The sequence below is a fragment of the Zalophus californianus genome, chromosome 10 (genome assembly GCF_009762305.2).
Source record: "Zalophus californianus isolate mZalCal1 chromosome 10, mZalCal1.pri.v2, whole genome shotgun sequence".
Taxonomy (NCBI): Eukaryota; Metazoa; Chordata; class Mammalia; order Carnivora; family Otariidae; genus Zalophus; species Zalophus californianus.
This window is the reverse complement of record NC_045604.1, coordinates 609,084-636,053: the sequence shown is the minus strand read 5'-3', so window position 1 is coordinate 636,053 and position 26,970 is coordinate 609,084. Positions and strand designations below refer to the sequence as shown.

The 26,970-nt window shown below is 58.0% G+C and overlaps 1 protein-coding gene across 6 annotated transcripts; it reads right to left on the bottom strand.

Annotated features, from left to right (window-relative positions):
* Positions 1-5,047: 5,047 nt before the first annotated feature.
* Positions 5,048-26,681, bottom strand: ATP8B2 (ATPase phospholipid transporting 8B2). 6 transcript variants are annotated; one of them, XM_027612326.2, is made up of 29 exons: positions 25,755-25,909; positions 23,546-23,613; positions 22,230-22,364; positions 21,461-21,519; positions 21,020-21,133; positions 20,800-20,898; positions 20,468-20,529; positions 20,297-20,369; positions 19,493-19,563; positions 19,164-19,243; positions 17,960-18,118; positions 17,699-17,787; positions 15,789-15,985; positions 13,606-13,814; positions 12,897-12,940; positions 12,446-12,611; positions 12,123-12,311; positions 11,854-11,969; positions 11,605-11,769; positions 11,413-11,524; positions 11,219-11,324; positions 10,988-11,129; positions 10,643-10,826; positions 10,316-10,539; positions 9,849-9,932; positions 9,344-9,589; positions 9,094-9,232; positions 7,054-7,184; positions 5,048-6,858 (listed from the first exon to the last, which is right to left on the bottom strand). In XM_027612326.2, the coding sequence occupies exons 3-29, from the start codon at positions 22,294-22,296 to the stop codon at positions 6,580-6,582; spliced, it is 3,606 nt and encodes a 1,201-aa protein (XP_027468127.1). In that variant the 5' UTR covers positions 22,297-22,364; positions 23,546-23,613; positions 25,755-25,909; the 3' UTR covers positions 5,048-6,579. The 6 variants fall into 6 exon arrangements, with proteins under 6 accessions (XP_027468127.1, XP_027468126.1, XP_027468131.1 ...); XM_027612329.2 differs by lacking the exons at positions 22,230-22,364; positions 25,755-25,909 and adding an exon at positions 26,556-26,681 and having other exon boundaries at positions 6,580-6,858; XM_027612328.2 differs by lacking the exons at positions 22,230-22,364; positions 25,755-25,909 and adding an exon at positions 26,551-26,618 and having other exon boundaries at positions 6,580-6,858.
* Between the last annotated feature and the right edge of the window lie 289 nt (positions 26,682-26,970).

Here is a 26,970-nt window from a genome sequence, read left to right as displayed (position 1 = left end):
CTGCCCACCAAAAAAGAGAGAGAGAGAGAAGACAGAGCACTCTATCCCAAATGAAAGACCAGGACGACGTCACTGCCAGAGATCTAAATGGGGCAGACGTCAGTAACATGCCTGATGGAGAATTTAAAGTAACGATCATAGAGATACTCCCTGGACTTGAGAAAAGAGTGGAAGGCATCAGTGAGACCATCAATACAGACTTAAGGAATAAATAGCAGAGATAAAGGGGCTCAAGAACTAAAATGAGAAACATACCTGATGGAATGAACAGCAGGCTGGAAGAAGCAGAGGAAGGAATCCACAACCTAGAAGACAGAGTACTGGAAAGCAATGAAGCTCCCCAAAAGAGAGAACAAAGGATAATGAGAAATAGACTTAGGGAACTCGTTGACTCCATCAAATGTAATAACATTTGGGGACGCCTGGGTGGCTCAGTCGTTAGGCGTCTGCCTTCGGCTCAGGTCATGGTCCCGGGGTCCTGGGATCGAGCCCCGCATCGGGCTCCCTGCTCTGCGGGAAGCCTGCTTCTCCCTCTCCCGCTCCCCCTGCTTGTGTTCCCTCTCTCGCTGTGTCTCTGTCAAATAAATAAATAAAATCTTAAAAAAAAAAAGTAATAACATTTGTATTCTAGGAGTCCCAGAAGAAGAAGAGAGAGAAAAGGGGGAAGAGAATTTATCAGAAGAACTGATAGATGAAAACTTTTCTAATTTGAAGAAGGAAACAGATATCCAGATCCAGCAGGCACAAAGAACCCCCAACAGAAACAGATCCACACCAAGATACGTTGTAATTAAAATGGCAGAATATAGTGATAAAAAAGGAATATTAAAGGCAGCAAGACAAAAGAAGATAGTCACATGGAAATTTTATTGCAATTCCCCTTTGCTGCAACATCCAAGCTCCTTATCATTGTCCTTTTTCCAGTAATGCTAGTGTAAAACATTGTATTGCTAGTGCCAACACTAATAAAATACGTTGTATTTTATAGAAGTATCAGTCCATCACAGCTTGGAAACTGAAGCTGGTTGCTCACCAGAAGCACTGTTTTAGACTCTGGCATTTTCTGCCCAAATCGCCCTGAGCCCACTGCCCGGGTCTCTGCTGTCCTCAGGGGGCAGCCTCCTCTGTCAGTGTGCACACGAGGCCCCTCACAGTGCAGGACAGAGAGGGGAGGAGATGGAAGAAAAGGGGGCAAACTGAGGGTCGGGGCGCCTGGGGGGCTCAGTCGGTTAAGGGTCTGCCTTCGGCTCAGGTCACGATTCCAGGGTCCGGGGATCGAGCCCCACGTCGTCGGGCTCCCTGCTCCGCGGGAAGCCTGCTTCTCCCTCTGCCCTTCCTTACCGCTCATGCTCTCGCTCAAATAAATAACTAAAATCTTGAAGAAGGAGGAGAAGGAGGAGAAACATCTGTTAAGGTAGGGGATAGAACATACTTTAACAGTCTGTTAGCCTGATCCCTTAACTTCCTCAGTACTTAGACGAGCGTTATGTGGGCCTCCTTGCGTTACTTGCCCCAGAACCCCACACGTGCCCCAGGCAGGCCTGCTCTGAGCAGCCCCGGATGAACTGCTAGGAACCCATGATACTGCATGTGCTTCATATACGTACAGGAGCGTTTTACTGCATAGCTTTCTAGGGCCCCTGAGCCAATATGATTAAGAACCATCAGTTGAGGGCGCCTGGGTGGCTCAGTTGGTTAAGCGACTGCCTTCGGCTCAGGTCATGATCCTGGAGTCTCAGGATCGAGTCCCGCATCGGGCTCCCTGCTCGGCGGGGAGTCTGCTTCTCCCTCTGACCCTCTTCCCTCTCGTGCTCTCTCTCTACCATTCTCTTGCTCTCAAATAAATAAATAAAATCTTAAAAAAAAAAAAAAAAAAGAACCATCGGTTGAGGGGGGCGCCTCGGTGGCTCAGTCGGTTGAGCATCCAACTCTTGATTTCAGCTCAGATCATGATCTTGGGGTTATGAGATCGAGCCCCAAGACAGGCTCCGGCTCTGTGCAGTCTGCTTGTCCCTCTCCCTCCCCCTCTGCCCCTCCACTCGTGCGCTCACGCTCCCTCTCCCTCTCTACAGATCTAAAATAAATGTAAAAATCTTAAAAAAAAAAAGAACTATCAGTCAAGAGATGGCAGAACATCTGATGGGATGAGTTGCCCCTTCTACCATACTAGTTCCAGAGACAGGGTCAGGGCCTATCTCTTCCTGTTCTCGGGATGGGGTAGGACCTAGAGAGTGGCCATCATCAGTGGCTGAGGAGGTCTCCCGTGGTCTCCCTGTGTCCTTTATGTCCTCACAGAGCAGAGTTTCTGCTTTTCTAGGAGTCATCCCTTCTCCACCAGGAAGGACCCCAGCTTCCAGGCCCAAGCTCCAGCTCCAGCAAACCCAGCTTGAGGGCCTTTTCCCTGCCCCGGGAGCAGCCGCTGACCCAGAGCCCCTTGCAACAATGGCCCTGCACCCAGCACTTGCCTGCACAAGGCTCTCGAGGCAGCGGGTGAGCAGGAAGAGGGGCGCCGTGGGCTTGCAGCTGCAGAGAGACCGGTGTGCATGAGGGGAGTGGAGAGTAAGCTGTGGTCCTTTCCTTTCACCTGCAGCCCCTCCTCACCCCTGCAGGACCTCAGGTAAAACTGGTGTCCTGTGCACCTCCTCCACACACTCAGGCCCACGTACGTCACTGCTGGACCCTGGGGGACAGAGAGCGTACCCTTCCCAAGGTGTCTCAGGGCCCCCCAGCCGTAGCAGGGTGGACAACTTCTGCAGAATCTCCAGCCCAGGAAGACCTCAGGCTGTCCTAGCCTCGGGGACTCCCATGTTCTCTGTCCAGAAACACTCATTTCTTAAGGGAAACACCCCCATGGGGTTTTGTTGTTTTTACACATTCTAGGCCCTGAGAAATGTCTGGGAAAGGCCTCCCTTTGTCAACCCCGAGAGGGGAAGCATACACCCTACCCCCCTACCGCCAGCTAGCACAGCAGCTGCCCCTACTGGAATGGAACTGGAAGCCCCCAGAAGTGCCAGGAGGGCCAGGAGCTCGCTGTTTCTCACTGGAGTCAGGCCTTGGGCCTTCACGGGAGGCCGCTGAAGCCTCAGAAGGGGGCGCACACGGAAGCTGAGAGCAGACCTCACCTTTTCTTTCACTGGACGCTGAGCCACCCCACCTCGGCCATCCCTGACCTTCGGATTCGGCTCACCCCACTCAGACCCCCTACACAATGTAAAACGTGGGTGTCGGCTTCCCGACTTTGTTCTGAAAACAGAGATAAGAGAGCGAATTCAGCCCCTCCCTTCAGCTCCAGAGCTCAGCTGTTAGTGCAGGGGCTCTCCCGACAGCGGTTCCTCCTACGTGGAGACCACAGGCCCCAGTCCTGGGTCTCGGTCAGGGACCCCGCTCCCGCAGGCATGGAGGGGGCAAGCCGGAGCCGCTGGCCTGTCTGGCTGAACACTGGTCTCTCCCGTGCCCCTGCAGGGCCGGGGCAGGCCTGAGGATCGCGCTTTCCTTGTGGAAGGGTTTCTCAGTTTTGAGTCTCCTCCTCCTTAGGGGGCAGACGGGCAGCAGTGACCCTCACTGGGTCACAACCCCTGGGAAACAGCAGCTCGGAACATCATACCCCCTCATTCATTCCACGCTCCGCATCAGGGAGGATCGAGCGCATGACGTGGGGTGTGGGGACGCCAGAGCAGACGCTGTGGGGTTTCCTCGGGGGCCTGTGTCTGGTTTGGGTGACTGTGGAGAGAGGGCGCCATTCCCTGGAGTGGGGCTGCGGTAGGAGGAGCAGAAGTTGAGGAAAATAATGTCCGACGTGGGGCGTGTTGAATGAGAGGAGCTGGTGGGTCCTCCAGCTGGAAGTCCAGTGAATATTTGAGGACAAAGGTCGGGAGTGTGGGGGGAGGGGACAGAAGTCCAATCTGGAGGTGAATGACCGTGACTCTCCCAAACCTCATGAAAACCACGGGTTCCAATGGGGCCGCTGCAGGACCTTAACCAAACCAGAAGAGCTCAGAGCCAAGATGGAGCCCTGGCGAAGAGAGCGGAGGCCGAGCCTCCAGAGAAGGAGGTGGAGAAGCAGCAGAGGCGATACCAGAAGGAATTAAAAAGAAAAGAAAAGGAGGTGGAGGCGGCGGCCAAGTCGGACGCATCAGGTCGGGCCTGGCAATGTCAGGTGGCCATGTGAAGGTCAAAGGTGATCCTAGCGAGGCATGTGGGTGGGGCGACTGGGTGGCCTCGTTCTCGGGCGGGAAACTGACCTTTCTCCACATCTCCCCTCCGGCTTCGCACCTGCTCGGAACTCAGAGCTAAGACAGTCACTGCGACAGAAAGGACTGGTTAGGTCGGAGGGGCACCAGACCGGGGCCCCCCCAATCCTGGGACGCGGGGCTCCCCTTCTCCCCTCCCTGCCGGGAAGCTCACATGGTCTGTGAATCTTAAATTCCTTGCTGTCTTGGTCTGTACTAGGCTCCTTGATGTTCACTTCTGGGAAAAGCCAGGAAGAGTGAGGCTAGGAGGCCAGTGCCAGTGGGAAAAACAAGACAGAGGGGCAGGGGCGCCGGGTGGCTCAGTCGTTGAGCGTCTGCCTTCGGCTCAGGTCACGGTCCCAGGGTCCCGGGATCGAGCCCCGCATCGGGCTCCTGGCTCAGTGAGGGGCCTGCTTCTCCCTCTCCCTCTACTGCTCCCCCTGCTTGTGCTCTCTCTCTCTGACAAATAAAAAAAAAATCTTAAAAAAAAAAAAAAAAGACAGAGGGGTAAAAAAAAAAATCAACTTGTGATATTCACCTGGTTCTTTCCCCACGCATTAGGCTCCACGCATTAGGAACATGCAGGTGGTTTGTTTGGAAAAGCAAACGGGTCAAGGCCACACGAGTGCCCAGGTCTGCCCACTGCCCTGTCCAGCTGAGAATCAGTCCCAGGAGGTGTGCAGGGACCAGGCAGACTCCATTTTCTCCACCTCAACACAGACCCCACCCACTCAATTCCATTTAAAGAAGTTTGTCTTCCCGTTTGCCACCAGCCTTGATTAAATATTATAAAAGAGACAAATTACACATTTCTCAGAAATTGGAATTTTATAAAAAGGCATTTTTTTCTTATGTCCATAAAATGATATAATTCTTGCAAGTATAGAAATGTGTCATAAATTATACAGAACGTTCCTTTATTACAGCTCAATGCAACTTGGTACTGCCTCCCTCCCTAAAAAAACGAGAGAGAACCAAAAAAATAATATATATATAATTGTATATATATATTTATATATATATTTATATAATATAGACAAATCAAATATGAAAAAAAATCATTTCCTCTTTGGTATAAAAATCAGACTCTCACCTTGAGAGACACACAGACAGACATGATGTTGGGTTTGTAAACTGTGCAGCCAAAAGGGTTTTCCCTGTCAAGCGTCCCCTCCCCTGGCCCCCTGCCCAGCCCACCTGCCTCGAGGCTCCTGCACTGAGTTAAGGCCTACACGCCCCTCCCAGGCCCACACCAACCCTCAGCAGGCCCTCCACTACGCAGACTGAACTGGTAGCAACTACCCCAGCTGAAGCCTGATTTGGGGTGTGGATGGGCCTGGGCCGGCCAGCACCCCCGCCCCCCTCCACAGCTCTCTTGGATGCTGGGGCTGGAGGGGCGGGACCCCTCGTGTACCAGCAGGGAGCAGTGGAGGCCCGCTTCCCCTTCAGCCCCGCCTCTGGTCCCGGGTGCGGGAGCAGGAAAATGCCAGATGATGGATGGAAGACAGACAGGACTCTGCTAATGAACTCAGATCCAAATTTAAAATGAAAGAAATCTCTTTTTTTGGACTACATCTTACACCCAGCTTGAGGTCAGAGAATGGCAGGACGGCGCCCCCAGGCTCCAGCCCAACACCAGCAGGACTTACGGACCCAGGAACTGATACGTGTGCTGGGGGAGGAAGGGGACGGGACCAAGTCCTCCTCCTCCGTGCTCTGCGGACCCCTGGGGCTGGCGGGGGCTTCCTCCCTGGCCAGCCTTGCAGCCCTCAAGGGCCCTGCAGAACCACCCCATCCAGCCAGCTGGGGCACCCCTGGGGGGCCAGCCTCCTCTTCCCACAACACAGAAGTCACTCAGAGGCCCCCTCCTCCTGCCAAATAAAAAACACAAAACCAAACTGGACACAAACACAAATCAAGGAGAGACACACACGACGTGAGGGGCCCGTAGGCCCCAGCAGATCTCTGGCTTCCCAGCATGATACATTCTTGTGTAATTCAGGAACAGAGGCCCTCGGCCCCCTCTGGGGAGTGGGAGTAAAAAAATACAGAGATTCTAGTCTCCCTGTGGGCTCCAAGCAGGGCAGGGGCAGACCCAATCTCAATTTCAGTTTTTGGTTCCACATCTGACCCCTCCCTGGGGCTGGCTCCTGATGCCCCTGTCCCTGCTCCGCCCTCCGGGCCCCCGCCACCACCACCGCCCCCCCGGGCTGGAGGTGCCAGTAGGATGGGGTCTGCAAGGAGGGATGCAAGGCGGGCGTGGGGGGCCCGCAGTTCTGAGGAGCTGTCCTCTCGGTGGCTGGACCGCCCCGCACGCTCGTGGCCGGCACGGGCGCCCCAGGGTCAGCCCTCACCCCTTGAGGGGCTTGTCGGCCCCTCCGCTGGGGCTCCCAGCGCTGTCACTCTTCTTCCTGCGCAGGCTCTCAATCCAGCTGGAGCTGGAGCGGGTGGTAAAGCTGGCCAGAGCGAGGGAGCTGAGCCGCATGTTTTTGCCAGACATGATGAGCTCCCCGAATCCCTCCTGGTGCGAGAAGGCGTAGCCCGAGCGCCGGGAACTGGTGCGGCCCACCCGTCGCAGGCAGCGGTGCTGGGCCTTCTGCTTCTTCCTCACCAGCTGGGTGTAGCGCACCTGGGAAGGAGCCCGTCGGTGATGGCGTCGGCATCACACCCCCCCCAGGACAAGGGACCCGGAGCCTCTGGGACGAGGCTGCACGGGGTTCTGCCCCAAGAAACAGTGGGTGACAGCCACCAGCATCAACATTCGTGCCAGAGGGCTCCCCGACCCGCCCTCCCGGTCCCCCAAAGCAGACAGCGGGCGGCTCACCGTGTCCGAGAGATCGGGCTTCAGGCTCAGCTTGAGGAACCGGAAGGCGACCACAGGCATGATGCAGACGACGGTGGTGAGCGTGATGGTCAGCCACACCGTGGGCTGGGCTAGGGTGTTCTGGGCGTTGCCTGGGGAACGAAGCCGCTGGCGGCCTTGGGACTCACGGGCAGACGAGGGGCAGCCCTATTTGCCCCGTCCCAGCTCCTGAGTCCTCCCTGCTCCCTAGACCCGTTTCTTTATCTGCTTTCCTGGGCGCCTCTGCTGTCTCCTCACAGCCTCACCCCCCACCCCAACCTGCCCCGGGGTCTTCCCAGCTCAGGAAATGCCACCATCCACGCTGCTAAGGCTCCGTTTTTCAAACCGCCTGTGGAAGGTGGCCGCGGCTCCCTGCCCCGCCCCCCAAGCCCGGGTCACCACCAGAGCCTCCTAACTGGCCTCCCCATTTCCACCTTTACCCTCTGTGCTTTATCATCCCCAAAACTGTAACAGCTGTCCTTAAACACACAAGTGGGTTCTGACACTTCACTGCTTATAACCCTCCAATGGCTTCCTATCGTATTTAGACTAAAATTCAAAGTTCTGCAGCGCCTGGGTGGCTCAGTCTGCCTTCGGCTCGGGTCATGATCCCAGAGTCCTGGGATCAAGCCCCGTGTCGGGCTCCCTCCCTCTCCCACTCCCCCTGCTTGTGTTCCTCTCTTGCTGTGTCTCTCTGTCAAATAAATAAATAAGATCTTTAAAAAAAATTTAAAAATAGGGCGCCTGGGTGGCTCAGTCGTTAAGCATCTGCCCTCGGCTCAGGTCATGGTCCCAGGGTCCTGGGATCGAGTCCCACATAGGGCTCCCTGCTCGGCAGGAAGCCTGCTTCTCCCTCTCCCACTCCCCCTGCTTGTGTTCCTGCTCTCGCTATCTCTCTCTCTCTCTGTCAAATAAATAAATAAAAAAAATCTTTAAAAAAAAAATTAAAAAAAATTTAAAAATAAAAAAAATAAAATTCAAAATTCCAACTCTAAACTTTTAGAACATAAAGATCTGGATCCATTCTTACCCCCCACCCCCCCGGCACCCAGCCAGGCCCTGCCCTGCAGCCTTGCTTACTCCACACACCCCTCCCTCTTCTGTGGGAACTTCCAGTCAAGCCCCCCTAGGGCCCCTCTAGCGGTTCCTCTTCCAGGCTCACTCCCCTTTTTTCAGATTTCTCTGTGTCAACGTCCTCTCTTCAAGGCGTCTTCCCTCACTACCCTGTCCCTCTCTACCCTGCTTGATGTTTTTTGTAAGACTTCCTAATTCTAGACGTTTCATCTGCTACCCTGTAAACTGCCTGTCTCTCTGAGATACGAAACCCAGGAGAGCAAGTACTGCCTCCCCAGCACCCAGGACAGTGGTGACACACAGTAGGGGCCGACTGAACGCCCACTGCGTGGATAAACGAACAGACTGAAACCAAATGCACCCCCTGCACCTCCTTCACTTTGTGCCTCCCAAGCAGCCCGTCTGCCCCTGCCCCCCCGCCGCTGCCGCCCCACGCCCGTCTGAGTCCTCGCACTCAGTCACTACCGTAGCTCCTCACTAGCCATCAGATTCCTCTTTCTAAAGTAATCCTTTGATGCCATTCCCCTCTTTCCTCAAAAAAAAGAAAAAAAAAAAAGACTCCCAGTGAAATAAATCAAGACCTGAGAGCCTGACGTTGACACCTTTAAGTGTCCTCCCTTCCAGCCTCTCATCCACCCAACTGCACCTCCAGCTCCCGGGTGTGGGCTCAGGCTCGCAGCGGCCTGCCCTCGGACTACCCCTGACCACCCCCAACCAGTCATCTGCTGATCATGAGCAGGTCGGCCACCACTTGACCCTGACCGCACAGCCTAGCAGGGCTCTTCCTCACACTCATGGATACGGAAGCCCTGTGAGGGCCGGCCCGGGTCAGAGACACCCCGGCGTGCCCACAGCGCCTCACCGAGCACCTGGTGTGCCGCACAAACGCTCCCACGGTGCTTGTGAGCCACCTGCCCCGTTGGTAGGGAAGCCGCCGCAGAGACTCACCCACAAACCGGAACTGGTTTGGAAACATGTCGAAGAGCCCATTGCTGTGCATGGCAAACAGGATGGCGAAGTAGATAGCCAGGCTGCCCCAGATAAAGAAATGGTTGATGGCCGTCCAGTAGCCAGTGTCCAGCCCGATCTGAGAAAGGCAGCCGTCAGAGACAGGAAGGGCGACCCGCCCCCCCCGCCCCATCCCACCCAGGGCGGCCGCCCGGATACAGGGGACGGCAGCGCCGGGTCGGCCTCACACCTGCACGCTGACCACGATGACCAGGGAGGTCGCCACGGTGACCGCAAAGGACTGGTAATCGGCCAGCTGGGTGCCGTCGTCTCGCGTGGCCTCAGCAAACACGCCGTACGGGATGAAGAACATGAGCACGGACGTGTAGATGCCCTGGGCAATGCAGATGAAGAACTCCCGCTTGTTGAAGAGAAGATTCAGCTGGCCTGGCTCATACAGCTTGGGGTACTCCATGCTCCGCTGCTCCGGGACATCCTGCGGGGGGGGACCAGGGGTTCCAGGGGCCTCCGGAGAGCCAAGGGCAGAGCCCATCCCGCCCTCCCCTCCTTTCCAAATTCTTTGACAGCTGGATCCTGCCTCAAGCCCCCCACCCGGGAAAGTCACAGGGCAGCGGCCGCCGAGCGGGAGAGCATGGCCTTCCCAGGCACCTGCGGGCGGCAGGTGCACACACCGCCACCGTGTGCTTTCTTCACAGCATGGCCTCTCCCCAGCCCCCGACCCCTGTGCCCCTTACCTGGTCGAAGACCCCCATGGCTAGGACTGGGAGCGAGGTGTACACAATGTTGTAAAGGGTGATAAAGTACTGATCGTAGACGGTCTGGGAAGAGAACACAGCAAGACAGGAGGAAACACTCACTCTCTCTTCACTACAAATCGGGCAGAGAGACTGCTGAGTGGCGTATGGAGCCCTAAGGAATTTTCTGAAGCCCATCTCTACTCCCTCAACAAGTGTGTGTTTGTTCTCGTTTTGTTTCTTTAAGTAGGCTCTACACCCAACGTGGGGCTTGAACTCACAACCCCGAGACCGAGAGTCACAGGCTGCACGGTCTCAGCTGGCTAGGAGCCCCTCAACCAATGTTTATTTTAACGCATGAACCTGACAACACCTGGGCCCTGGGGGGCTGACTGACGGGACAGGCCAGAAGATCTCTGCCCTTATGGAGCTCACACACAGGAAGCAGTGGGCCAAGGGCGCCCTACCTGGGCGGAGAAGCCGCAGAAGAAGCCAAACCAGAAGTGGACCATGGTGAAGGCAAAGTTCTTATAGAAGAAATAGCAGAGGAACTTGCACATGCGCAGGTAGGACCAGCGCCCGTGCACCAGCAGGAGGCGCTGCAGGAACTTGAACTGGGAGAAGGAGTAGTCGGAGGCCAGCACAGCCTGGATGCCCTCCTGGCCGCTGATGCCCACGCCAATGTGAGCCGCTACAGGGACAGGTGGTGACAAGGGGAAGCAGAGTCACATGCTCAGAATCGCAGCAGGGTGGAGCCGACCCCCCTTCCCCCGCGCCCCCACATCCACACTCACTCTTGATCATGCTGACATCGTTGGCTCCGTCGCCGATGGCGAGGGTCACGGCTTTCTTGTGCTTCTTAACCAGCTCCACCACCTGTGCCTTCTGCAGAGGGGTCACACGGCAGCAGATGACAGCTTTGCAGGCACAGGCCGTCTCCAGGAACTCCAGTTCCATGTCCGCCTCCAGCGCATGGGCCTGGAACACAGGACCTGAGAGAGCCCATCCTCCCCGGGCGGACATGGGAGTCACGCCTCCCAGCCCCCGAGAGGCCACAGCGGCACTGAGGTCAGGGGAGTGAGAACAAAGTAAGACAGACCGGCCACGTGGAGAGAAGGGGTCTCTGGGAAGACGCTCACCAGGCTGTGCCCGTTGATGACAAGGGCGTACTCCCCGGCAACGGCCTCCAGGACAGAAGTGAGCCTGGCAGAACGCTTCTCTGAGCAGGTGAAGCCATTTCCCACAGCGTGGGGTGAGTCCAGCATCTTCTCCCGGGCTTTCCTGGAAAGGCAGGAATGCACCCGTGGGCCCCGGGACAGGAGCAGGGTCTGCACGTGCAGGACATCTGCCTGCCTCGGGCCTCTGTCTACCTGAGCTCCTCCCGCACTTCGAGGACAGTGTGGCCGGTGACAATGAACACCTCCGTCATGTCGTCCGTCAGCATCTTGCAAGAATAGCCGATGTTCACGGCCGTCTCTACCAACAGAGACTGATGAGCTCAGCACACTCTGCAGCCTGAGGTCTAGGCTCGTGCAAGGGCTGCAGCTAGATGCTGGGCTCTCACCTTGCTTATCTCCGGTCAGCACCCAAATCTTGATGTTGGCCAGCGTCAGGAGGGCGATGGTCTCTGGAACCCCCTGCTGAAGCTTGTCCTCAATGGCTGTTGCGCCCAGCAGCTGGAAATACCGCAAGGGTTCCAGGCGGGAGAGTCCCAGGCGCGAGCCCCCCGGCCCCCTCGGCCCGCCTGCAGCCATACCACCATGTCGCTCTCCACCTCCTCGTACACGCTGGCCAGCCGGTCCTCCCGGCTGTCCCGGGCCAGGCTGGCTCGGAGCCGTCTCTGGGCCCACTCCCCGTAGTACTCTTCGTCCAGATCCTTGTACGCCAGCACCAGGGTCCTCAGCCCTTCCCCGGCATACTCCTGGGGGCAGAGCCAAGGTCAGCCTGCGCCCTCCCCGCCACGACACTGAGTCCAGAACCACAGGGCCCCTGCCCTCACACCTACATTCAGGTGGTCAGTGGTGGTGCTGAGCAGCTCCTGGGGGCAGGGGTGAAGTCTGTCCAGCAGGATCGTGTCAGCCCCTTTGCAGTAGAGCCGGATCCTCCCTTCTGGATTCCGCACTAGGATCAGGCCAAGGGGAGAACGTCCCGGGAAGACTCAGGTAGGCAAAGACCCCCAACCTACCACATCAGCAAGAGCCACCCAGCACCCCTCACCCACCGCAGGCCCTGACACTGCCACGAGTGCCCGCGGCAGCCCAGGCCCAGCCTCACCGATGACAGACATCCGCTTGCGGATGTTATTGAAGTCCAGGATGGCCAGCAGCTGGTAGGTGACGGCTGTGCCCATCTCGTGGACAGTGATGGTTTTGGGGGTGCGAGAGCGGAATACAAAACCGAAGTTCCTGGCTGCGGTGACCAGGGCGCCCTCATCCGGGGACTGGGCTTTGTAGTACAGCTCCCCTGGGAGGGGAGGAACAGTACAGGTGGCGTTAAGTGGCTGCCCCAGGCCCCCGGACGGCCCCGCCTGGCCACACCGCAGAGCAGCTGGAGGGCGGCCGTCGGGCGGAGCGCGCGTAAGCCGGCCCCAGGCTCACCTTCGTTCTTCTCTTCTGACATGACAGTATGACACAGAGAAAGGAGACGGAAGAACTCGTGCGTGTGGGGGTCCCCCATCTTGACAGCCTCCAGGAGGGTGGGGTCCCAAAATAAGAACTTGTTGTCGGCCAGAGGGTTGAAGGAGAAGTCGACAGGCTCTGGCTTCTAGAGCAATGAGAGAGCAACAAGCAGAGGGCGGTGGCAGGCTGCACCCCAGGAGGGCTGTCCCCACCTTGCTGTTTCCTGCCCTTCCAGAGGACAGCCCAAGACCCCGTCTGCTGCAGACCCCACATTCTCCTTCCTGCTCCCAATTCTTCCTGAACATACCCTTTCTCCAATCAGCCTCCACTTCGTGACCAAAGAACAGCTCCCTCCTTACCGTACCCGCCGTTACTGGGCGAGCACCCTACATTTAATGGGCACAGAGTAACTACAGAGGCCGGGCCTTACCTGTCCCAATTCAGCTTTGTGTCCCAGGACATCAAGCACGTCCCCTACATGCAGCCGGGACAGAAGGCGAAGCAGCATCAGAAGAGCGGTGGAGAAAAGCCTCCAGCACAGAACCCCCACAGGCATCTGGAACCCTCAACCCCAGCCACTGAGCCGCGGTCACAGGTCACACGGCTGACTCGAGGCACCCTGGGTCCTCAGAACCCCAGGACTGAAAGTCATGGCCCCCACTGCTCCATGTCCCTCTCCCTAGCACGCCCCACCCGCTCTCGGGCCTTTCACCCCATGGGCCTAACAACGGACAAACCCCACACACGAGCCACAGGCCCAAGTTAGTACCAAAAACAGTGAGGCCCCACACACCCTATCGCAGGCTATCCCGTGGCTAGGCCGCGAGGCCACTGCAGCAAGGCTGCAGGGAGACCACAGTCACATTCCAGAGACGCACAAGTGCCCCGAACGCAACATGGGGAGCGTCTCGCACTCCACCAACGCTCCTTCTAACAGCCACAGAGCCCCCTCCTGCCTGGGGCTGAGACCAGGGCGAGGCCAGCACAGAGAGCAGGAGAGGCACTCCGCATCTGCGGCCTGACCCGGGGCACAAGGCCGATGCTCTCCTGGCCCCACAAGCCCGAGCAGGAAAGAAGCAAAGCCCAAGTGTCAAGACGACGGAGGCTGGGAGCCCTGGGTCGACGTGGCGCGGCCCTACCGTAACTGCGGCCGCTGATGGAGCACTTGCTGAAGACCATGATGTTCTGGGTGAGGGTGCCCGTCTTGTCAGAGAAGACATACTCCACCTGGCCCAGCTCCTCGTTCAGGGTGGTGGTGCGCGCCTCTGCGGGCGTCCGCTTCTTCATGCAGAACATCTTCTTGTCCCAGTTGATGAAGTAGCTGTGGCCCAGGCGGATGACCTCCACGCTGCACAGGGGACAGCAGGTAAGGCTCGGGCAGGGAGCCGAGGACGGGCCCCACCCGCACAGGCCTCCGCTGCAGGCCCCCCCGCCTGGGGGGAGACAGGACGCACGGAGCGGACACCTGGGCACGGAACCTGGGCGGGACGGGCAAGGAGTGGCTCTGCAAGTGGAGCCGGCCACCGCGGCCGGCCAAGAGCTCCCTGACCCCGACCCTCTGATGCTCTCCAGACAAGAAGGTGCAAAGGGCCTGGGCAGGCGGGACGGACGGTACAGGCAGAGAGGAAAGGACTGCAGACAAGGCACTCGGCCAGCTCTTACCTCAGCCCTAGTAACACAGAAACCGTGCAGAGAAAACAAGAGAAAGTGTGTGAGGGAAGAAAGAGAAGAGAGACAGCGAGGGCACTGGCCCCTCGCCGCCCACCGCAAGCACTGTCCTTCCGCCCGCTCAGGGCCCCGCTACGGCCCCGCGCTTCCAGGGAGCGAGGCAGCCGGAACTGCGACTCCGCCACGGGAAACCATGCCAAGTGCCAGAGGCAGGGCGCCTTCCACGGCCTGGGGCCCGCCCCCTCCTCCGGCACTGCCTTTGGGATGTGGACTGTCAGCACCCCAGGAAGGAGACCGAGCCCTGGGGTGCCTCCGGAACCCTGCGTGCAGCCTGAGCCAGACTGGATCAAGACCCACTTTGCACGCAGCTGGCTCAAGGGGTCTTCTCAGCCTTCTCCCCACTGGGCTGCTCCCGCCCCCCAACACTCTCTGGAGCCTGATCAGACTTAGCAAGAGGCTTTCTTAGCAGCTACCATGGGCGCTGGGTGAGCAGGGACGAAACTCGGGCAGCAAGCCCGAAGATGGGGACCAGGGAGACGGCAGACAGGAAAGCATTTCAGTAGGAATGAAGGAGCGGTGACGGCCAGGAGGCAGGCTCCCACCCGACGTCCGATCCTCCAATCGAGCGTCTCGTGTCAACCCAGTTTCGACACGTTCCCACGAAGAAGGTGGACAGGACCGTCCCCACGTTCCGTGTGGAAACCGGCCCCACGTGGCCGGGAGTCTCCTGTCAGTGTTCTAGAAAAGCCCAAACTGTCCACTGTGGCACGGAAACGCTCCGTGTGGTCAGTGCCATCAGCAGCAGGACTCAGGGGAGAGCTGAGGCGCACCTGGGGAGTGTGTGTGAGCGAAAACGCAGCCCTTGGGATGAGTCCCGAGCATCCAGAGAGGATTTCCTTCAACACGTCTCAGGTCTGCTTACCTCGAGGTTCTTTCTTCCGGCTACTCTTCGCGCTCATTCTCACCGGCCCGTCCCCGTTCACATGCTCTGTGCCTCCAATAGCCTAGGTGTCTCCTAGATCCCACTTATGCCGCTCACGGCGGCCAGCCAACACCTCCTGACGCGCAGGGATTTTTTCCAACAGGACTAACGCTGACGACTTCTGTTGTCAGGAACCAGGTCAGCTGGGACCCAGTCACACCCTGCTCCGCTGCCGAACAGTGACCATTCCGAGGGCCCCACCCCCAGGCCTCTGTCTCCCCCTCCCCCAGGCCCCAGCCCCCTCTGCAGAGAAGTCCTCCCTGATTAACCACCCAGGGAGTGGCGTCGCCTGCAGGTAGAAGGACGCCACAGCACTCACTCCCGTTCTGTTTTAGAAGGTGTTTAGATTTTCCTCTCTACTAGCCCGAAGCTCCTGCAGAGAACAAGGTCCGTCCCTCACATGTCTTTGCAGGGAGCACGGCACAAAGTGGCCATGCGAGCGACACATGCCGAATAAATCAATACGGTTTTTGTCGTGACACAGTCCAAAGCACCCGAAAACGGTGACGAAGCTTGCTCCGCACAGAATACCTTCTGTGCGGGGCAAGCACAAGATGCTCGAGGCACAAGGAGGAGCTCCAGTTTCCTTCCCAAAGGTTTCACCTTCACAGAAAGGTTTGCCAAGGGACCACCTGAGCTCCCTGGCAGAGCCCGGGCAGAGTGAGTGCGTACCTGACGTAGAGCGATATGGGCACCACGGTGTTGAGGATGATGATATAGGACCAGAAGGAGAGGAAGCCGGAGAAGAAGGCGCTGTCCACCGCCTCGTCCCACGGCAGGTAGGCCTGGAAGCGCATCCCAACTTCATGCTCCCAGATGGCATTGCCAATGGCCAGGATCACCCCCATGCAGACCAGGAATCCAAAAATCTGGCACAGGATGAGGAACAGAGGTGAGGCTGCCACTAGGAAGCTCCCAAAACCAAGTGCATCACTGAGGGTCACCACTCATACCCCAAACCCTCAAAAGCCCAGGCATCTTTAAAATGGTGGCATGCTCTCCTGAGAAGCACCCAGAACTGGTGAGAGCTTGTGGTCTGCCAACCATCACGTGGCCCTGTCTCTGAACATCTTTCTTCACTGTATGACGGGGGAGCTCAGATACCTGGAGCCCTTCCCAGGCGGTCAGAGGGGGTGCGAGCAAGCTCCTCCCAACATGACGCAGCGGCTCACTGGACATCACCCATCTACCTGAGCTGAGTTTCCACGAGCAAACAAAAATGCCAAGTTTCTGTAATGTTCATTATCTCATACAGATTGACAAAAAAGTTTAACCTGGGAAACAGATTTCATCTTCAAAAATATAGATTACTTGAAAGTAAAAAATCTCGGGGCGCCTGGGTGGCTCAGTCGTTAGGCGTCTGCCTTCGGCTCAGGTCATGGTCCCAGGGTCCTGGGATGGAGCCCCGCATCGGGCTCCCTGCTCAGCGGGGGGCCCTGCTTCTCCCTCTCCCACTCCCCCTGCTTGTGTTCCTTCTCTCGCTGGGTCTCTGTCAAATAAATAAATAAAATCTTAAAAAAAAAAAAAGAAAGTAAAAAATCTCTTAAAGATTGTAAAAGATTCTTGGGGCGCCTGGGTGGCTCAGTCGGTTGAGTGTCTGCCTTCGGCTCAGGTCATGGTCCCAGGGTCCTGGGATCCAGCCCCACATCGGGCTCCCTGCTCCGCGGGAAGCCTGCTTCTCCCTCTGACCCTCCCCCGCCTCATGCTCTCTCTATCTCATTGTCTCTCTCAAATAAATATATAAAATCTTTAAAAAAAAAAGATTGTGAAAGATTCTTCTAAAGATTTAAATCTTGCAGTCCTGGGTGGCTCAGTGGTTGAGCCCCCTGCTTGTGTTCTCTCTCTCTCAAGCTCTCTCTCTCAAATAAATAAAATAATGAATAAAATAAATCTTGCGGTCCCTGAAGTAGGATTATAAGAACGTTCTGGTGGTTAAAAGAAAACTGAGACGACTGTGATTTCAGACATCTATTTCCGAAGGTGCCCAAGGGCCGCCAGGGGGCGATGCGAGCCTTTGCCGGAGAGACAACCCAAGACCTCCCGGGTTGAGGTCTTGGCAGACCCTTTGAGGCCTCTGGCCCAACCTTGGCTGGCATGCGGGGGGTCAGCAGCAGGCCGTGGGCAGCACAAGAAGGCGAGGAGAGCCCAACAAGGAGCTCAAATTTCCAGCCAAACAAGAGAAGGATTCAGGAATGGCTAAAAACTAAAACTCTTCCTTTGGGATCCTCCACTCTTAGAAGTCAGGGGAAAAGACCCCGTTCATTATCCATCTGCCAAATGGAAATTTTTCTTTTAATTCCTTCTCCATCCCCGTGAAGGCCTCCTTGTCCCTGGCAAAAGCAAACAGAAGCTGACACGCTGCACTAAGTCACCAGCATAGCTGGAATCCAGAGAAGGGCGGGTTTGCTTTAGCTCTCTTCCAGTCCTTGATTCACGCACGTTCCTAAGGTTCTTGTTAAGTAACGTCTTCCAAGTCTAAAGGGAGCCTGACATAAGCACTGCCTTTGACCAGGGAGGAGGGGGGAGCAAGGGGAACGGCCCAGGGGGAACAATACGCAGGGGGCCGCTGGGCAGAGCCTTACCCAGAGCACCAATGTATTCATTAGGCGATCAATACTTGTTCTCTTGAACTTTGTCCTGCCGCTGTTCTGCATCAGCTTCGTGTCAGGACCTAGAAAGGAATGGGAGCAGGTGCGGAAGCCAAGGAAGCAGTCGGCCGCATTTCCACCCGGGGCTGCAGACGGCAGGACATCAGGGGGACAGAGGTGCTAGCTGGGGAGACGGGGGCACTGGGGCGCACCAGCACGCTCAGGCTCCCCGCCACCGGCTCCTGGGAGGCTCACCCGCAAAGACCACCAGCCCGAAGCACCACTCGGTGTTGCGCAGCACACAACCCCGCAGCAGCATGTTCTGGTTGCTCAGGGGGAACTTGCTCTCCTTCCAGTAAAGGGTCCCACTGAACCTGTCCAGCTTGTTGTTGGGAGGCTCGCAGACCACCTCACCTGAGCAGAAGACAGAAAGCTGCCACCCCAGGTGCCGTCAGCAGCCTGACTTCGAGCCAAGACACGGCTGAGGGAGGGACCTCCGCACACTGCCCGGAGGTGAACGGAGGCGGCTTGGCGGGAGGGATGCGCTGGCATGAGCGCAGCCCCCCTCCAGCCCAGGGATCCCACTTTGGGGACTCTGTTCTACAGAAATAACAGCATAGGTCACGACAGGTTAACCGAAGCGTTCTTTAAACAGCAAAAAACTGGAGAAAACTGAATGGTCGAGGGAGCTGAGTAGGTTCTGACACGTCAGCTCTGTGCAACATGACGCGGCTGTTAAAAGGAAGGAGGCAGATTTCTGTAAACAGCGATGCAATGAGACACCTAAAGAATTTAACAGGTAAGGAAAGCCAGGTGTGGAGATTTGGGTGCAGCAGGGTCCCAGTGCTTTATGCTCACGTTTGTATAAATGCAGAGCGTGGATGGATACACACTGAAGGAGCAGTGCACCTGGCCAGCTAACAGGGAAGACTGGGGAGCAGGAGGTTTTTTCCTTACACACACTATGGTCTGTCCTTCTAACGAAGAAGCACATATCATCATTTGGAGCCAAATAAGAATAAACTGAATTTCTCTCAACACGTACGGCAAGGAGGGAACTATTGGCCATGAAGAGCTCCTGGGGCGCCTGGGTGGCTCAGGTGGTTGGGCGACTGCCTTCGGCTCAAGTCATGATCCTGGAGTCCCGGGATCGAGTCCCGCATCGGGCTCCCTGCTCAGCAGGGAGTCTGCTTCTCCCTCTGACCCTACCCCCTCTTGGGCTCTCTCTTCTCTCTCTCTCACTCTCTAATAAATAAAATCTTTAAAAAAAAAAAAAAAAAAGCGCTCCTGAAATGGCCATGAACTCAAAAGTAGGCGGAAGCCACCTTGCATTGCTGACACTCCCCCACAAAGAAAAATCCAGGGAGATGCATCCCAGTGAAAAGGAGCAGGTGCAATTTAAACCCCAAAACCCAACCCACCTCCTCTACCCACAAGCCACTTGTCCAAAATCACTCACCATCAAATTTGGCGAGCCTACTGATGTCTCCCAACTCCGAGGTGACTGGGATTGCCTGGCGCACTTTCATGTTGGTCTCTCTGGAAGGACAGTGCCCTTAAGTCCTGGTTCCCCTCCCTTCCTCTAGAATCTACCTGGGAGCACATGACCTTGGGGTATCACCCCCCTCCACATTACTGAGTGCATAATACTTCCACATGCCCAAAGCCTTTCTGATCCCTAAAAATTGTCCAAAAGGTACAACTCCTAGACCTAGGAATCTCTTCCAAAAAACAAGCTTTTTACCCTTAAGGAGGCAGAAGATGTGTGACACCGGGCATCCGACTTACCCATCAAGTTCTGCGGTCTCTATGTAACACAGGCCATGGGGCTCACTGCTGGAAAGGAGGAGGAGATCCGCCTAGAGAGAAAGCCTAGTGAGGAGCCCAAAGACTCAACCCTCTCCTCGTGATGCACTCTTGGCTGACCCCTGCTTCCCCTAAGCATTCTTGGTTTGCTTAGTCCCAAGTGTGAATGGCAAGAGAGAAGCCAGCCCCAGTATATTAATATGACACAGAAGCTCCCCACTCAGGGAGCTTGGGGGGCACAGTCGGCTAAGCGTCCGACCCTTGACTTCGGCTCAGGCTGTGATCTCAGGGTTGTGAGATTGAGCCCTGCTGGGTGTAGAGTCGGCTGAGGATTCTCCCTCTGCCCCCCTCCCCCACTCACACACGAGTGCAGCACACGTGCACTGTCTCTCTCTCAAAAAAGAAATAAATAAATATTTAAAAAAAAAAAAAAAGCAGCTCCCCACTCAAGAAAGTTCAACCCGGGCGCCTGGGTGGCTCAGTTGGTTAAGCGACTGCCTTAGGCTCAGGTCATGATCCTGGAGTCCCGGGATCGTGTCCCGCATCGGGCTCCCTGCTCAGCGGGGAGTCTGCTTCTCCCTCTGACCCTCTTCCCTCTCGTGCTCTCTGTCTCTCATTCTCTCTCTCTCAAATAAATAAATAAAATCTTAAAAAAAAAAAAAGAAAGAAAAGAAAGTTCAACCCGTGCATGATTACGAGGCTGTGGGAAATCAGGAAAGACTCATTTCTATATGCCAAAAAAGAGTGAAGAGACTCGTAGCCCTAGAGGGCCACCCTGCCCCTTACCGCCACAAACTGATTGTTTTCCAGCTTGATAATATCGCCAACACAGACATTCATCCACTGCTCTTGCTGGAGGCTGTGGCGAGGAGAAAGAGAAAGAGGCTGGTCAGTAGTGAGAGACGTTCCCAGGGGACCCCTCCTCCTAAAGGCCCTCGGTCTCCACCGGGCGCTCACCTCCCATTGATCAGCACTTGGGACTGCCGGTTATTCACCTGGTTATCGCTCTTGTGGCGGAACTGAAAAGAACTAAGAGAAGTAAGACGCCTTCCCCACTCCCGGGGACTGAGACGGTCAGTGGGGTGTAGAGCGTGCTGGGTCCCACCTGGAGTGCCCCCGTCCACAGGTGTACTCTCTCCCTGGCTCCGCCCCTGCCCTTGGCCAAGGAGCCACAAGTCTAGGGGCCAGGTGGGGGGGGGGGGGGGGGCTACCACGGTCCCCAGGGACCTGTGCCGGGCAGAGTCGGGGTGAGGAGGAAGTGCAGGAACGGAAGAACAGAAGCGACTCACATAGTCATCAGTAGCGTCTTTAACAGCCGTGATGGCGAGGACAAGAACCAAAGGCACGATGGTGGTGAACCAGGAAAGAGAGGACACCTGTGGGGTCAACTGCAGGGGAAGAGCGCACGGCTCTGAGGCCCCGGGCCGGCCCCTCCCACCCCCCCCCCCCGACCTCTCTCTTCCTTGGCTTGGCTTGTGAGTGGCAGAGGGTCTACTGCGGGGCACTCACCTGCAGAATGAGAAGGAACAGGAAGTAGGTATTGGCAACCTCCTGGAACTGCTCAAAGAGGTTGACAGGCAGGAAGGTGAGAATATTGTACTTGGAGGTCTTGATGCAGTTACTCTACGGCAGCGGGAGAGAAGATCACCAGACAGCCTATAACCCCAACCCAGAACCAGGCAGAGGCTGCCTCCTCATCAACACTTCCCAAACCTCTGCCCCCAAAAGCCAGCAACCACAGGCATGGGGGGAGGGGTAGCAAGAAGGGAGTCTCATGGGGCCCATGTGTCCTGGGGCACTGCCAGGTGAAGGCATGAAAAAATCAGCACAGCCGCAGATGGAAAATGGAAAGCGGCCACGGGGCTGCCTTCCCTCCCCTGGCCCCAACCTCAAGGGGGCCGTTGCCCTTTGGCACTCAGGAGGAGGGAGCAGGTCGGCCGGGTCACTTACTGCATACTGGAATTTCTCATTGTATTCTCGGTCATTGGCTCGAGCCCTCCTTTCTTCTTCTGCAACAGAACAGTGATGCCGCAGTCAGGAGGAGCAAATGGAGGCCTGGCCCAACACCTTGTCAGGCCTACCCATTTTGTGGGGTTTCCACTGAGGACCCTTGGCTCCTTGCAGAGTACACAGTTTAAGGAGCTGGTGCCACGCCTGAGGTGTCACTTGGTTCCACCCTCTGGTCTGTCTCACACCAGCCTGGCCATTCGGCTCTGCAGGCATTCATTCACAGGACAAGACCAACGATGTCAAGGTCTTCTGCTAGGGGCACTCAGATCCCCTCCCCACATCCCCTTAACTAACACCTCAGCCATTATGGCCTCAGGAATCACTGGAGGAAAAGCAGCTGCAGACAAAAAGCTTCCTTCCCCTGGGAACCCCTGCAGATCCAGCCAGGGCACTGCCCTCCTCCTAACCTGGGGGTGGGGTGGGTGGCAAGCCCGAGGGTCACCGTGCTCTGCGGCAGCATCCCAGCCCCACAGCCCCCTACAGGAGCCTCTGCTTGTCACATGTCACCCGCAGAGCCTTCTGACTGGCCCACAATGACATCACCTTATTTCAAAGCTCATCTTCAAGTCAGAGAAGGGGGGGCTCAGGGATATGGGTCATGCAGACCAAGACAGCAATGAAGGAGGCAGGAATGGGATGTACTTTAAAGGGCTGTTCTAACTGTAACCCTTCTTGTGCCATCCGCACACCCTGCCCTTAAACAACACACCTGTCACTAACTGAGTGACACCTATCCTGAACATCCGCTGATCTGGGACTGCAGGTACCAAGTTCATGTCCCAGAACACGGGGCTGTCCTGTCAAGGGCTCTCCAGCCCACCTCTGGGGGTCACAAGGGCCAAGGCTGAAAAGGGGGGGTTCCTTGGTGAGGCAGAGAACATAACGCGTTCAACCAGTGCTGGAGCCAAACGCAGCATGCCAGACCCCTCCCCTCACCCCTCCAAAGACCCCTGCAGAGCACACTGCAGTAACCAAACCTCAGAACACAGCACCCTCTGCCTACTCAGAGGACTCCCTCCCTGCGTGGGCACTTTACTCCCAGAAACTTCCCCAGTGGGGACCCCTCGCTCTGAGCCCCCTGCGGCGTCTCCTAAGACCATGCAAGGGAGAAGCAGGGGCCAGAGTCTTTGGAGCCAGGATCCCTGGGTCTGGAAAGGGGCGGACCAGGGAAGGCTGCGCAAGGCTGAGGACAACCAAATGTGAGGGTGGGAGGGGAAAGCAGGGGCTCGGGAGAGCGGCCAGGCGCTGCCTCCCGTTACCTGTCCCCCAAGAGGGCTTCTTTCTGCTCCAGGAGGGGGGCGCCCCGGCCCGGGCCCACTTCTCGGGCATCTCCTTGGGGACCGTCATGATCCCGGTTTGAGCGGGGGAGGGCGGGCTGTCTGTCGGTCTGTCCTTGGCCTCAGCGGCGCCGATGCGGCGGCCCCCCGGGCAGGCACACCACGAGCCGCGGCCGCTCGGAGGGGAGCCCCGGCCGTCGGGCGCGCGCCCCACCTGCAGCCCCGGCCATACCCGCGGCCGCCGCCCCCAGGCCCGGCCGCCCGCGCGCGCAGTGGCCCGAGCGCGGCGCGCGCCCCGGCTCCGCCCCCCGCCCGCCCCCCGCCCGCAGGGCAGCGCCTGCCAGCGCCGCGTAGGCGAAGCCCGCGGAGCCCCGCCCCCGGGGGGGAACCGCCAGTGTTGTCCGGGCAACCGCTTTCATCCCGCCCCCGCCCGCAGGAAAACCAGGAGGGCGGGGCGGATGGAGAAATGAGAGAAGGTGGGAACACGGCGCTCCAGGCCCGAGACTAAGCGCTCAGGTGCCCCAAGTCGAAAGAGGCAGGTACTCAGTACCCCGGGGAGGAGAGCCCAGCTCAGGCATCCAGGGGAAGAATTCGCTTTCCTAGGCTCCTCCCAGGATGGGCAGGGGTTGTGATGACCCTCCTCCAGAGTCACTGCCAGTGTCCCTCCTCCCTTTGCTCCCTGAGCCGTAGTAACACCCAAAATCTTGATGATCCCAGGGATTCCAACCCCCTGCCGCCCCCGTCTTACCTGGGGGGCGCTTTTTTGCACACAGTGCCATCTCACCCAGCAAGGTGCCAGCAATCCCATGGGAGACCCTGCAGGAAGGTGACATACGCGTGAGGTCAGAAAGCCAAGGGTAACCCTTCCTCCCCCTCTTCAGACTCTTCCTGAAGGTTCTCTTCCCCAGGTCTGACTTTCCCCACGGCCTCCCCCCTATGCCTCAGCCTCGGATGGGTGTGTGTGTGTGTGTGTGTGTGTGTGTGTGTGTCAGGACTAGCAGTTTACAGAAGCTGAGACCTACAGGTCAAGGAAGAAGACAGAAGTGGCCAGGCAGGAGGGGTACAGCTCTCAGGGAACCCGTCCCAGGGGCAATGGATGCCCCCATGTGCCCTCCTGGTGGCAATGATTGGTGCCTGTGTTTACTGGAAAGCAGAGTTTCCACCAAAGCGTGGGGTTGAGGGAACCTGAGCCAGGAAACACCTGGCAGAACCTCAGGAAACAAAGTGGGCCAGGCTCCACCCTTCCCAAAATGCTTATAGTCCCCCCAACCCCCACTACTGGGCCTTCCATTCTCACCTCCTGCAGTGGAGCTCACACTAGAGGCATGGCCCGCATTTCCTGAACACAGTCCCCAAACCACTTCCTCTGAGTCTGGGTCAGCTGAGGGGCCATGCCCACCATGCTGGGGAGTGGCCCTCTCTCCCACCCCACCCTCCACAAGCCCAGCCCAGTTAGCATGGCAACAGACGCAGGCTCAGGGAGCATCAATCAGACAGGCCTTTGCTTTCCTTCCATCTTCCCGCGTCCCTTTCACCAAAAAAGCCAGAAGGCCTGCCTCATCCCTATTTTGCCAGCCAGGTCCCAGGTCCTCTTGTCACACCTCCTCTTTCTCTGGGTGGAAAGCCTTCCCCCTCATCGGTGCCCCTGACTCGGGCCTCCTCGGCACAGCCTGCCAGCCTGTCGGCCCAAAAAGATACTGACTGCCTGTCTGCTCGACCTCTATAATTGCAGACTCTGGCCACAGCCCGTCACCCGCACGCGTCACCCCTTCACTAACGCAGACTCCCTTTCTGAACCCCCGATCAGGCACAAAGCCAGAAGTCCTTTCCCTCGCCGAGCCTCCCCAACACTGATCGCCAAGGGTGCCTGGCTGGCTCAGGAGGAAAAACCTCATCCACCGTGTTAGAGATGCCAAGCCCTCCTCCCGTGGCCCTGGCCAGGGTCCCCACCCAGTCTAGAGTATGAGTCATGACAGGGTGGGGTGTGGAGGAAGAGGTTAAAGGAGAGGGTGGAAGGGTGGGCATCCCCAGTTGCATAGCCAGCCCTACCCTCCCAAAGGGAGGCAGTCAAGAAACCATCAGCCTCAAGATCTGGGTTTGAATGCTTTCAAAGAATTAGTGAAGGAACCACACACACTTTTAGGAGTCAGGAGTCCGGACACGGAGCAGGAAAGTTGTCTTAACGCTAAGACCCTGTGCAGAATGAAAGCTGATTTGGGCCCAGACCTCATCCCCTCCGGGGGGCCCTGGTAGGGAGGAAACAAGAGTGGGAGACGGGGAAACAGGGAACCCCCCTCACTTCTCCCCAGTCTCACACAGCTTGGGTTTTCTGAACCATCAGGCACACCAGCCACGTGGCCCTGCCCATCACCCTGCCCCAGCCCCCTCTGCAGCCACATTTGGGATAAAAATAGCCAGCTCTGGGTAGAAGGCAATGCTCCATGTAGGAAAACGGCTCCTCCTCTCGGCCCGGCCCCTGCTCCCTTCCAGACCAAACCCGGGAAGACGGACCCCTTCTTTCAGAGAAGGTTGGCAGGGATATTTGTGGGCAGGTCAGGGGAACAGAAGGCAATGGAACCCTAGACCCCCAGCTCACCTACCACCGGCACCCCTGGCCACCTTACATCGCCAAGGACAGATGCCAGGACTCACTCCCCAACTCTGAATCCCCGGAGCTACTACCCCTCCTCGCGCCCCTGCTTTTGCTCACGCACAGAAACCTCCGCCTTAAGAGAAAAAGCCTACCAGCCCCGAACTCCCTTCTCCAGGCGCCCAAAACCCTCGGACCAGGGTCACTGCCCTCACCCCACAACTCTCGGGGCGGCTTCTCCCGCCTCGGTGCTCCACGCCCCCTCCTTCAGCACCCCATCCTCCCGCGGCGCGGACAGCCTCTGGACCCCCATCCTCAGGAACCCGCACCCTGGTCTCTGCGAGCACGCGCGCCACCCCCGCCTCACCTCAGCGCGCGGCGCCCGGCGCCCGCCGCGGCCGCCCCGTCCTGCCCATGCCGGGGGCTGCGGCGGGGGGCGCTCGGCTGGGCTCCCCGCGGGCTCTCGCCCCCAGCTGCAGCTCCGCTCGCCCGGGGCTCGGCCCGCTACTTTGTGTCAGTTTCGGCCGCGGCGGGGCGGAAGTGACGGAGGCGGTGGCAGAGGCGGGGGGCGGGAGGGGGTTTTGGGGAGGGGGAGGGAGGGGGAGGGGAGGCGGGAGCCGCCATCTTTGTGCGGGGCGGGGGGGCGGGGTCTTAACCCTTCCGAGGCCCCCCCCACACCCACCCGCTGCCCATCCTTTCCGCAGCCAAAAAGCCAAGTCAGCCAGGAGAGTAGCGAGCCCAGACGTTGTTTTTTGTTTTAAATATGTTTTTTTAAGATTTTATTTATTTATTCATGAGAGACGGTGGGGGGACAGAGAGAGAGAGAGAAGCAGGCTCCCAAGGAGCAGGGAGCCCGATGCAGGACTCGATCCCAGGATCCCGGGATCATGACCTGAGCCAAAGGCAGATGCTTAACCATCTGAGCCACCCAGGCGCCCCCAGACGTTTTTTTCCCCAAGTTTATTTAAGTAACCTCCAAGCCCAACCTGGGGATCGAACCCACGACCCCGGGATCGAGTCGCAAGTTCCTCCGCCTTTATTCGCTGGAAAGGGGCCCTGGAGCGCAGACCCGGGAGCGGCGTGAGAGCAAGCCCCCCCTCCCGCGCCCCCGTCCCCCCCCCCCCCGCGCGGCCCCGGAGTCAGAAGCTTGCCCCGCGGCGCACCTCACCCCACTCCGGGACGGACGGCTGGAGCGTCTGGGCACTGGGTCGTGCCTCAGTTTCCCGGTTTGCGCTCCCGGCCACTAGGCAGGCCTGGCTCGCACCCTCGCCATCTGGAGAGCCGCCCCGCGAGGGAAGGGCGGCCGCACCGAGGTTGTGGGGCTGGGAGCCGGGCAGGGGGACCGGGCTCCGCAGGAAGCCCCCCTCGCGGGGGCTGCCCCGGCCCTCCCGCGCCGCTCCCGGGCGCGCCCTCTGGTGGCTACTTTGAGGCACTACGTCCGCAGGAGCCATCAGGGCCCAAAGCGGGAGGAGGGGAAGTGGGGAAGAGGGGAGGAGGAGAGGAGGGCTGGAGCGCAGGAGGGGCCTGGCTCGGAGGGCGGCGTCCAGGCAACCTCCCAGTTGAGGAGGAAACGATGCCCCGAG